The sequence below is a fragment of the Bos javanicus genome, chromosome 9 (genome assembly GCF_032452875.1).
Source record: "Bos javanicus breed banteng chromosome 9, ARS-OSU_banteng_1.0, whole genome shotgun sequence".
Lineage (NCBI taxonomy): Eukaryota > Metazoa > Chordata > Mammalia > Artiodactyla > Bovidae > Bos > Bos javanicus.
Genome location: NC_083876.1, coordinates 103,497,868 through 103,510,117, shown reverse-complemented (window position 1 = coordinate 103,510,117; position 12,250 = coordinate 103,497,868). Strand labels below are relative to the sequence as shown.

Here is a 12,250-nt window from a genome sequence, read left to right as displayed (position 1 = left end):
CATCCGCGAGCGTCCTGCAGACAGACCACGGGGGGCGCTGAGCGCGTCCCGGCCGCCTCGGCGGGGGGCGCGGGGGCGGGAGGGGCAGAGGAGGGGAGCGCGCCGCGGCCGCACAGCGCGGGCGGCGGGGCGGGTCTCCACCCCGGGACTCACCTCCTCTCCCCGCAGGCGCCGCGCCGGGAGCTTCCGGGCCGGGCGTCCGCGCCGGACGAGCCGGAAGGCAGGCGCGCCCGGAAGTGAGGCGTTCAGAAGAGAGCGGTGCCCGGAAGTTGACCGGCGCTCGGAAGTGAGGACGGCTAGAACTTGACCGGCGCCCGGAAATGAGGCAGAGCCCGGACTGGGGCAGTGCGTTGACTCCGGGTAATCGCGAGAATAGCGAAGGGGTGCGGACACGGCCTAGGGCTCGTAACCATGACGACGGGGGCGGGGCGCTGGCCCTAAACTGACGTGCTCAGCTGGATTGCGCCTACACCTGGCCACCGGGCTGACTCAGGGATAGGTCTGAGGGGCCCCAGGTGAGACGCAGGTGCGCCCGTTACCTGTTCTCTCTTAAAAGCGTGTTACTTCGTGAACTACTATGAGAGGCTTTAAAATGCAGTTGTGTTTATATTCAGGATTTATTTTGTTAACTTGGGATATGGTGTTAATGGCTGCCTATTGGCCACTGAAACATACTTTACCAAGAAAGATTATGTTCATTTTAGCATCATACTTTTGTGTTGATCCGAGCCCCCGTGTTTCATTTTAGAACGTGCTGAATCACTTTTGTGGAAACTGGTGCAGTGTAAATATTAAAAACAGGCAATGACTCTTGTGCCCCTTTCTGTAGAACCTGAACTCTGTCAAGTAGCCACACGGTGTGGGTTGGTCATGTTGCTGAGTAGACTGTCATGTGTTGGGTTAAAAAATGTGTCTGTTGCCGCTTTGAAGTGTTACATCTGTGTCACCTATAGGCGTGTAAAAGAGGCTTGAGAGACTTAGGACTGATTATCTGAGGGGAGTGGCGTTGATTTGCGTGAAGCTGGGGCAAGCTGCATCCGCGTGGGGAGTCGCTGGTTTGGAGTGATGACAGAGGCAGCACTAGGGGACCTGCACACCTCCTCCTGCAGGAGAGTCTGGTGCCTGTGACAGCCCGCTGAACCTGGGCCATTTCCAGGTTTAACACTTTCCTGTCGAGAAAGCATATCAGACTGGGAGACAAGGGAGTGTATGGAGACATAGAGATGCATCAAGAAATGACTTTAAAACGTCAGCATCATTACTGTTATTGGTAGTCAGTGATTTGTGCTTGCCTAACAAGTCATGGACTGACAAAAGTACACAGCCTAAAAGCTGAGATTATGTTTTATTCTAAGGACTTCAAGCCTGGAACACAGCACCTCAGATGGCTCCGAGAGACTGCTTTGAAGAGGCAATGGGGGAGCCAGGATACATATAGGAGATTTTGTAACAAAAACCGGATAGTCAGAAATCAAAAGATTACTGTTAGTTAAAACCAGGGGTTTCGAAGAGTTGGACACAACTGGGCGACTGATTAACAACAACAAAGAAAACCAGATATCTCCATGTAAGGAATCTAGCACTTTTCTATGTATGAGAAGATGCGAGAATCTGGGCTCATTGAAATCATTCCTTTAATATGCACCTCATTTGTCTCAGACTGGTATCCTGTGCTTTCTCCTCCCGAGTCTCCTCAGGGTGCCCCGTTGGGAGGTTGTGATGTGATGGCTTGATGGTGATAGAGTCCTCAGTTTACTGATATGGCAGCAACATTTTTCATTCTCTTTCATTTCACTTTGTGGCATGAAAGTACAAACGTGTTTTAAGAACCAATGGTTTGTAAAATCAGGCGTCTCTCAGCTGGGACAATAGAAGATACCTTTTTTTTTTTTTTTTTTTTTAATTAAAGCAGCTAAATATAACCCTTTAAAGTATTTATTAACTTAGGAAAGGCCTTAAAGACACAGGGAGGCCAGAGTGTAACTTGGTGCTTTTGCACCTTTATGATAACCATTGCTTTGTGTTACACTAGTTCTCTCTCCATGGACCTAGAATTAGAACCTGTCTCCTATCTGGCAAGTACAGAGAACTTTGTATTTTCTTTAGCTACTAAGCAAGCCGTCAAGGGCACGTTAATCATGGTGCCATATATCATTTTACTGTGGGCACTCAACCTACTATCTGATTACCACACTGTGTTTTCCAAACTCAAGAATAAATTGGCACATTTCTGGCTGGGTTAGTCACTGAAACAGAAAGATCATAATCTTTTTATAATCTAAAGGGAGTAGTTTTCTCTCTCTAAAAATATACACATTTATACAAAGAAGAAAAAAACAGGAGATGCAGAAAGTTTTAACAGTGGTGCCCCTTGAAAAGTAGAGAATAATTATGTTTTTTTCTCTTGTATGGATTTTCCAATTTTGTGCAGTTTACGTGTTCCTTTGTGTAACTAAAGGGGCTTGAATGTACAGCCTACCCCCATCTGAGACTGCTTTCTGCTCCGTGTTTACTGACGTGACTTTGGAACAATGGCCTCTTTAGTGGTCATTTGTCACATTTTCTTAAAGTGCTTATGCAGCCTCAGATACACAGGAACCACATCAGAAGCTGACTGCAGTGTGTCTTCTCAGACTTTTCCTGTGATGTACATATGGGACTCTCAAACTGACTTTCTCTGGGAAGACAGAGCAAGGAGGTGGCCTACGGAGGGAAAGGCCAACTGTATTATTTCTGTGCTGTTTAAATATTTTGCATCGTATTGCTCTTGTAAATGAAAAAAGTTAAAGGACTTCTGTCAGCGGTGATAGGCTCGTGCAGGAGCAAAGGGTCCTGATGGGTGACAGCCTGTTTCCTGCCTACAGGGTCCTCTCCATCTCGCAGTCTGCTTCTCGCTAGGCCCCTCAAAGCCCCTCCAGCCAGCCAGGGGTGCGGGGAGAAGAGAGTCGGGCGGAGGGTTTTCTGGGCTCCTGAGTGGCCTAGGTTCATTGTGCCCTAGACTCCCTGTTCCTTCCACACCAGAATTCAGCCACGTGGTGGCACCTGGCTGCTAGGGAAGTTTCCAGAAGGGAAGGGAGTGATGTGGGGAACGGGCAGCCCCGGCTGTTGCTTCCGTTCTGGTGGCCGGACTTCCGCTGAGGTCCTGGAAGCACGGGCGAGCCCCTCACACCCCGCGCACAGCCGCACACAGGGCACTCCCAGCATGCCCCGCTCTCCCGTGGGGCCCAGGCGTGTCCTCGTGGTCCTGCGACCATGAACCGCCCCCCACCAGAGCCGGTCCCCACCCTAAGAGAGACGGCCCCGGAGCAGAGCTGGAATTGGGCGGGGGTGTGGGACGAGCTTCCTGGCGGACCGTGACTGTTTCCCGGAGGCGTGACGCCCTGGGTCCGCCCCTCAGACCGTCCCCTCCGTGGTCTCTTGTGGTCTGTGAGGAGGGGGTGCCGCGGTCCCCCTCCTGCAGCTGAGGAGGGGGCGCCCAGAGACACTCGGTCCCAAGCAGCAGGTCGTCGTGCCCGCTGTGCCATGTGTGTGGCCTCTTGGCTCTCCCGGGAGTGCCTGGGCTCCTGCCTGTGTGCCCTCCGCGTGCCAGCCGCCGGTTCCTCCAGGCCCGGCTTCGCTTTTCCTTTGCACGCACTTGCTCGCTCCTCCGTCTTGAACCTGAGGGACTTAGACCTGGGGTTTGTGGAGCTAAAGGCTTGGGAGGGAAGGTGGCCGTGCCTGACCTGAACTTCGCTGGAAGTAGAGTCTGGATGGCCTTGCTTTTGGGGGTGGATGGAGGGCTGCAGTTTGTCTCCCAGGGTCTGCAGGCCTCTGGTTACTTTCTGTTCCACTCGTGTCTGTTTGCTTAAGCCAACTTCATGCTTGGGCTGCAAACACGGGTTCTTTCCCATCATTTCCTCCAGGGCCACAGGCTTGGTCACTATTGACCATGAGCCTTCGCTCTGTCCCCGTGGCCTGCCTGCCACTGTCACTAAGCACCGCCCTGAAGGGTCACTGCCGTCCCCCCTCGGGCACTGGCTTCTGCAGGCGTCAGGGCAGCTGTCACGAGTAATCCCACATTTCAGCGCTTCACACAGTAGAGGTCCAAATGGACCTCGGGTCGCACAGCAGGCCACCCGGTGCTGCTGGTCACGGGACCCTACGGAGCAGCAGCTCAGGCGCGCCTCCAGCGGGCGCCCTCCCTCTGGGGCTTCCCAGCCTTGCGGCACCTCCTGTATCTCGGGCTGTGGCTTCTCCCTGCAGCTGGGGAGTGTGGTTTGGCGGCATTCCTGTGGCTCTGGGGAGAAAGTGGGAAGGGCTTGGTGAAAACCTAGCAGGAGGTGCCGCGCCTCGGAAACAGGAAGGCAGATGTTCTAACAGGCGTGCGGAGTGCGTCCAGTGTTAAGTAAGCGCTCTGAGGCAGGTGCCAGGGTCCTCGGCTCAGAGGACGCGCTGTGCTGGGGTTTCTCCCCGGGAAAGGGGGCTGGGCAGCGGTGAGTGGGGGGGTCCAGAGCACGGGCTCTGAGCATCCTCTCCCCCACACCCAAGGCGGCGGGCTCGTTCTCCCAGCAACTGTGAGAGCAGGGGCGCCTGCTGGGCCTGGAGTCCAGGGTGACTGCGGTCAGCCGTGCAGGCGCACACCACTCCCCTGACCACCTCAGCTGCTGAGGCCGCCCTGGAGGAGCGGCTTCAGTCACACTGGCCTCAGACTCCAGACTCACTCCTGTGGCGGGCGTCTCCCAGGAGCCGCCCTGGGCCCATCCTGAGGACAGGCCTCTCCTGGGATGTGTAGCTGTGCAGCCTACACCAGCTCTGCATATGTGTGTGTGTGGTTTTCTCTCATGTGTTCTTTGGTTGATAACAGCCTGTGGAAAATAAAGATATTCCTGCCAGCCGGATTGTTCTAGAGATGGTTGAGAAAAATCCATTTTCTAGGAGACTTTTGATTGTTTTAGTTTGCTAACGGAAAAGTCAAATGAGGATAGTTTTCACCTAAACATTTTATTCCATTTTAATTGTGTTTACCTTACAGGTTCACATAAGAACTGTTCTGTCTTGTTCCAGTGTGGGCGGGGTTCTTCCAGGCACAATGTCTGACATGTAGGCACAGCCACATGCTGGTTCCTCATCCTAGAGGAAATGAATATGCCTCCAGGGGAGCAAGGTGCTCATTCCTGTTCTGGTGTGTGCAGTCCTGATGTCACCCAGGGTCAGAGAAAGTTTCTCTGGAGCTCAGACTCCACCCCTCTGAAAGTCAGATGAGAAGAGCTGCCATCTTGCTGTGACTGGGCAGAGCAGTCCCCAGCAGTCTGAAATGCTGGTGGGGAGGGTGTGCAGCTGGGCTGTCGTGGTCCTCGCCCTGGAGCCTGGCTCCCAGGCGCCTTCATCCCCTGTCCCACTCCGCCTTCACCTGCCTCCTGAGCTGCAGGTGGACCTGCAGGCCTTGGTGTGGGACCGTGCACACTGCATGTCTCAGTCCATTACGGCTGCTGAGACAGAGGGAAACCTCACCAGGTCCAAGCCAGAAGGAGCAGACCCCGATGCTGGGGCCCCGCGGCCCAGACCCGGCCCGCTCCTCCTACACAGGGCGTCCATACTCAGATGCAGCACCTGCGTTCTCATGGGATTCTGTCCCTCAGAGAACCCTTGCAGCTTTGGCTGACAATCCACCAGGTGTCCACCCACGGCAGATTACAGTTTAGGATTGTCATGGCCCTCCCCTGGTTGGTGTCTGGGGGCAAATCTGAAAGTCCCCATGAAGAAATAAAGGGCTGGCCGTGAGGGCAGAGACAGGGAGGCTTAGCATTCACTTAAGCTTCACGCCTGGAAGCCCGTAAGCTAGGACAGCGGTTGTGCAGCAGTGAGAAGTGGGCTGGAGCAGAAAGGTCTTCACGGGGAGCGGGGGATGGACTGTCGTGCTCACAGGGCTGCCGTCTAGGCTCTCTGGGCCAGGTCCTGGTCTGGACTTGGGATCAGCCCGTCTCTCCCTCCTGGCCACTCTCGACTCTCATCCTCACGCGCTGCTGCCAGATGACCATGCATCTCCTGAACGCCAACCCTCCTTGCCTCGCTTCTTTGTTTAGCAACCACCAGAAGTGCCCCAGGGTCATGTGAGCGTCAGGATGACCCTGCTCCATGATCAGTTCAATGGCCACCGAGCCATGACTGCCCTCAAGAGCATCAGCTCCCCACCTTCCGCCCCCTTCTCTGCTGGTCCCTGCCCACAGAGTCCTGCCCTAACTGCTGCTTCCCCATGAGGCCTGTCCAGGCCAAGTCCACACAGCCAGCCTGGTGGCCACAGGCCTGGGTTCCAAGTCCATCTGACCAGCCTGGTGCCGGGCGGTCAGGCCCTTGCTCTTGGCTTTGTTGGTGGTCGTGTCCCTAGGTTTCAGGTGCACAGGGAGCCTGTGATGGGTTGTGGGGCAGAGCGGAAGCAGGGTAACCCGGAGCTGCTGCCTCGTATGTAAGCTGGTGACAGGGAATTGTTAACTGTGAGGTGGGACAGGGTCTGAAACTCTATTTATTTCCGTCCATGTCTCATTGATTTATGCTTTATAAGACACGGCCAGTGAACCAGTGGTTACGTTATCCGAGATAGTCAACTCGGATGACAGAATGTTGTAGAATAGTTGACTGGATCCCAGATGAGCAGTAGACAGCAATGTATTCTGTAGTTTTCCACCAACCAGCGTAGGAGGTGACTTTGTATCCTCATTAGTGACAGCTGTTGACTCTGGCCGTGATTTGGAGCTGCGGCTTGGGGCTGGTGATCACCAGGCCTCTGTGAGGGTGGCGTTCCCTCTGTTACCAGCGGGGGCCGCAGACACCCCACGTCTCTGTGGGTCTGTTCAGTGGGAGCCACAGGACTGGAGCCCAGGTCTGCATGACTTGAAAGCCTGTGGGAGCAGAGAGCAGTCATGGCCGGGAAACTCTGGAGTGGTCAGGGCTTCTGTTTTCTCTTTCTTGAAGGAGAAGAGGGGAGATGAGTCAGGAGGTGTGATGGGTGTGTGTGATCGTACTGGTGATTGGGGATAAACAACAGACTGTGGTCTGCATTAAGCATCATGCCCATGGTCATTCATATGTTCTTGGGGCTCCAGGTGGAAGATGGAAGAACCACAAGAGGTTTCCTCCAGGAAGGATGGCCGTGCAGGTGATATCGTGGTGGAAAAGTTCCTGGTGGATTCCATGAAGCCTGCATCCCACGTTCAGCTTGCCTGCAGTGGGCAGTCCTGTGCTTTCCCTTTGGATGGAAACGAACTTTGCATATGGGACACGGAGGAGCCTCCTCACCAGGTGTGGGAGTTACGCGTGTGTCTGTGTCACAGAGACTTGCCGTCACTGCTCTTTCTCTGACGCTGCTGGCACGGTTCTGCTCTTTGTGGATTCAGCTACCAGCTCTGGGGGGAAAACGCTAACGAAACGAATCATACAAGGTTTGATTTTTAGGGCGTAAACTGCCTGGAATCACTTTATTTAAAATTTCTTCTCGAATAAGAGTATAAGCAAGGAAAAGTTCATCTTAACACTATCAAGACAAGTCGAACTTTTGGATTTTTAGATTAAAAAAATTTTTTTATTTTTGTAAATAAAAAAAATGCCCATGGTCATTCATATGTTCTTGGGGCTCCAGTTCTTGAGCCACTTCCCTGGTGGCTCAGAGGGTAAGAAGTCTGCCTTCAGTGAGGGAGACTGGGGTTCGATCCCTGGGTCGGGAAGATCCTCTGGAGAAGGAAATGGCAACCCACTCCAGCATTCTTGCCTGGAGAATTCCATGGACAGAGGAGCCTACAGAACGTGGGGTCACAAAGAGTCGGACATGACTGACTTCACTTCATTTTCTAATTTTTACTTTGCATATTTTTAATACTGCATTTAAGGGAGTTTATTGTGTCTGTTGCAGAGTCTTTAACATCAAACTGATAGAGTTTTAAAGACATCAGGTGGGTTTTGCTGCTGTTTGAGCTTACTATAGATGGTGTGATGCAGTACACGTTCTTTTTTGCTGCTTTCTTTGACTCACCAAGTTCATGTTTCCGAGAGTCATCCACATTCATTTTCGTTACTGTGCAGTGTTGTTTTGTGGCTAGACCACACTTTATTGTTCTACTATTATTGGAGATTTGGTTTGTTTCCGTATTTGATTGCTACAAACATTTTCTTATATATCTTTTGATACACATGTGTATACAATTTCTGAGTCTTAAGGAGTGCATCTATTCAGTCTAAAAGTTAAGCCCGGATTTCTAAAGTGATTGTTCCAACCTATTGTCCTTCACATGGTGGATGAGACTTCCAGTTGATCCGCATCCTCACCCACATTTTGTTCTTTTAACTTTGTCCCTCCTTGTGAGTGTACTGGTATTTAATTATGATTTGAAGTTCCCTGACAATTGGTGAGCTTTAACGCCTTTGAGCACATTTATTACGGATGTGCTCATTTGGCCATTCTCTTTTGTGATATATGTGTTCAGTCTCTTGCCATTTTTTTCCTACTCAATTATCTATCTTATTGATTTGAAAGAGTTTTTTATGTATTCTAAATATAAGCTTTATATTACTTTGCATTTTCTAGAGTTTTATGTAAGTGGAATCAGGCAGTTTTAACTCTTTTCGTCCGACTTCTTTCGCTCAGAGTAATTGTTCTGAGATTTATCTACATTGCTGCATGTGTCAACAGTTTGTTCTTTTTTGTTATTGAGTAGTATTCCACCGTGTGGATATACTGTAATTGGTCTGGATCCATTCTCCTGGTGATGCATACTGAGGCTATTCTATAACAGACAAAATATAGTTTTGCCTATTATATAAAGGGAGTTGCTGTGAGCGCTTGTGTGTCTTGTCTCATACATGTCAGTCAGGTGTCAGTTGGGTCAGGTTGGTTGACGGTGTGTTCTTTCAGTTCTCTCTTTATGACCACTTGTTCCTTCAGTTAGTGAGGCATCCTGAAGCCTCTGACCAAACGTGGGCTTGTCTGTTTCTTTCCTGTCAGTTCTGCTCCATGTTTTGAAGTGCTGTTAAGCAGTAAATGTTCAGTATCTTTATATCTTCTTGATGAAGTGATTCCATTAACATGGCAGGACATGCTTTGTCCCTGTTGATATTTCTTACTCTGGAATTTTGGTTCACTTTTCTTTTTGGAGTCTACTTGATACTTGTGTTTGTTTGTTTGTTTTTTGTATTTTAAGACTATTATTTTTTAAGAGCAGTTTTAGGTTTGCAGCAAAATTGAGGGGAAAGTAGAGATTTCCTTTATCTCTTTGCCCCCCAACATGCATTTCCTCCCCAGGTCAGCACCCCTACATGGTACCTCTGTCACAGTCGATGAGCCTGCATCGATGCTGTTTTACCTGAAGCCCATAGTTTGCCTTAGAGTTGGCGTGTGCACTCAATGGGTTTGGACGGGTGTCCAGTGCTGTTATAGCATCAGGCAGCGTCCTCTCCCTGCTGAAGTCCTCTGGGCTCTGCCTGCTCATTCCTCCCCCAAGCCCTCACCCTGGCAGCCACTGATCTTTGCATCGTCTCTGTAGTTCTCTCCTCTCCAGAATGCTGTATGTTGCAATTATACAGTGTGCAGCCTTTTCAGATGGACTCTTTCACTAGTAATTTGCATTGACGTTTTCCCCATGTCTTTTCTTGGCTTGATAGCTGATTGCTTTTCAGTGCAGAATAATATTTTCTTGTCTGGATGGGCCAGAGGTTATTTATTCATTCACCTACTGAAGTTGCTTTCAAGTTTTTGCAGTTATGAATAAAGCTGTGGTAAACATCAGTTTTTGTGCAGACATAAATTTTCAAAGTGAAGTGAAGTGAAAGTTGCTCAGTCGTGTCCGACTCTTTGTGACCTCACGGACTGTATAGTTCATGGATTCTCCAGGCCAGAGTACGGGAACGGGTAGCCTTTCCCTTCTCCAGGGGATCTTCCCGACCCAGGAATCGATCTGGGGTCTCCTGCATTGCAGGCAGATTCTTTACCAGCTGAGCTATGAGGGAAGCCAACTCCTTTGGTAAATACGAAGGAGCAGGATTGCTGAGTTGTATGATGAGTATGTTTCACTCTGTAAGAAAGTGGCCCTAGCAAAGGATGAGAGTTCCTCTTGCTCCATGCCCTTGTCAGCGTTTGGTATTGTCTATTCTGGATTTTCGGAGAAGGCAATGGCACCGCACTCCAGTGTTCTAGCCTGAAGAATCCCAGGGACAGAAGAGCCTAGTGGGCTACCATCTATGGGGTTGCACAAAGTCGGACATGACTGAAGCGACTTAGCAGCAGCAGCAGCAGTAGCATTCTGGATTTTAGCCATTTTGACGAGTGTACAGTAGTACCTTACTGCTGTTTAACTTGAATTTCCCTGATGACTTATGCTTCACGCTTGGAACCTGCGTGTCTTCTTTGCTGAGGTTAAGCTCTTCTGTCCATTTTCAATTGAGTGGTTTGTTTCCTTGTGTCTTAAGAAGCCTTTGTATGTTTTGGATAACAGTCCTTCATCAGATATGTCTTTTGCAAATATTTTCTCCCAGCCTATGGTTTTTGTTTTTATTCTCTTGACAGTGTCTTTCATGGAGCAGAAAATTTTAGTCTTGATGAAGTCCAGCTTATCAGTTCCTACTTTCATGGGTCATGTCTTTCGTGTCTTATCTAAAAAGCCCTTGCCAAACGCAAGTCGTCTAGAGTGTGTCTGTGTTGCCTTTGGAAGTATTTCGTTTTTCCCACTGTATTGCCTCTGTTTCTTTATGAATGGTCTGCTGACTGTTTCTGGCTCTCTCTTCTCTCCCAGGGATCTGTCTGTCCTTTCTTTTGCCAACGTCACACAGTCTTGATCAGTGGAACTTTAGAGTAAGCCTTGAACTCAGGTAGGTCAGTCCTCCACCTGTTATTTTACAATATTTTGTGGCTGTTGTGTCTTTTGCCCCCGCCAAAATAAACTTCAGAGTAAGTTTGTTGATTTCGTTTGGATTATACTGAATCTATAGATCAAGCTGGGATGAACTGACATATTAATAATATTGAGTCTTCATATCCATGAACATGGACCATCTCTCCATTAATTTAGTTCTTCATTTATTTCTTTCCACAGACTTTTATAATTTTCCAATCTTGTGTACATGGAATAAACCCCACTTGGTCATGGTTATAATTCTTTTTATAAATTGTTTGGTTTGATTTGGTAATATTTTAAATATTTGGTGAGGATTTTTGCATGTCTGTTCATGAGAGATATTGATCTGTGATTTTCTTCTCTTGTCATGAGTTTGTGTGGTTTTGGTATCCAGGTAATGCTGACTTCAGAGAATGAGCAAGGAAGTAGTCCTTCTGTTTTTTCTGAAAAGAAGTGTTTCCTCTAATTTTTCTTCTGTTTTCTGAAAGACATTTGGTAGAATTGGCAACATGTCCCTCCCTCCCACCTTGGGAGGCTGTATTTCTTTTTTAAAGCAGAAATTTGTTAAAATCCACCCATTACATTTTAAAGGGAAGAAGTACTGAGTGTCAACCTTATGGCTTTTGAGTCTATTCTCAGAAGTACTTTGTAGCGGGATGGAATTCTTTGCTCTTCTCCCAGTAAGATTGCTCTGTTTATGCCCAGACAGTAATGCATTTACTTGCCCCATTTCTGTGCCCCAGCCCCATAAGTACCTTGCTTCTCAAGTGCTGAGTCAGGAGCGTAGCTGTCTTCACCAGAGAAGCAGCCTTGGTGCTGGAATCCTTCCTCTCAGCCTTCTTCTTCTCTGATCTGAATTCTTCGTTGCCTTCATTACTCTCTGATGTCTGAGAAAATGTTTTCTTTTTTTTTTGGCAAAGTGTGTCTCTTTTATCTTGTCCTTCTCATGGGAAGGTTGGTACAGATGAACCCACCTGCCATGGGCGTAGGAGGGACTCTCCTGGGCCTCCCACTTGAGGCAGAGCTCTCACAGCAGAAGGCATGCTGTCCACATGAGGTTGGCTTGAGAGCACCTCTGCCTCCTGGGGCAATCACCACGGTCCCCACCCTTAACTGGTGTGTCTTCTCTTCCTTGTGCTGCGTCCACACCGACTCCCCACCCTCCCCTGGTGTGTCCTCTCTTCCTTGTTCTGTATTCACACGGGGTCTCAGCCATACTGCTGACTGTCTCTTCTTGTCTTTTCTTCATCCCTTCAGTCCACTGGTCATCCCCTCCCTCCTCCAACTGTGCCTCCTTGGCTCAGGCCTCCGTTGTGTCTCCTTTGCAGTGTTTTGGTTCCTCTGTGCCCCACCCTTGTCTCTCTTCTGAACCTTCAGAAATGTGTGTTCCTGAA

General features: G+C 49.6%; 1 protein-coding gene across 9 annotated transcripts in view; it reads left to right on the top strand.

Annotated features, from left to right (window-relative positions):
* Nucleotides 1-370: 370 nt before the first annotated feature.
* Nucleotides 371-12,250, top strand: part of WDR27 (WD repeat domain 27) — a 197,384-nt gene continuing 185,504 nt past the window's right edge. For all 9 annotated transcript variants that reach the window (XM_061428595.1, XM_061428593.1, XM_061428597.1 and 6 more), the window contains exons 1-2: nucleotides 371-526; nucleotides 7,080-7,275. In XM_061428595.1, coding sequence (XP_061284579.1) covers nucleotides 7,087-7,275 — 189 coding nt within the window. In that variant the 5' untranslated portion in view covers nucleotides 371-526; nucleotides 7,080-7,086. The remainder of the gene's footprint in view (nucleotides 527-7,079; nucleotides 7,276-12,250) is intronic.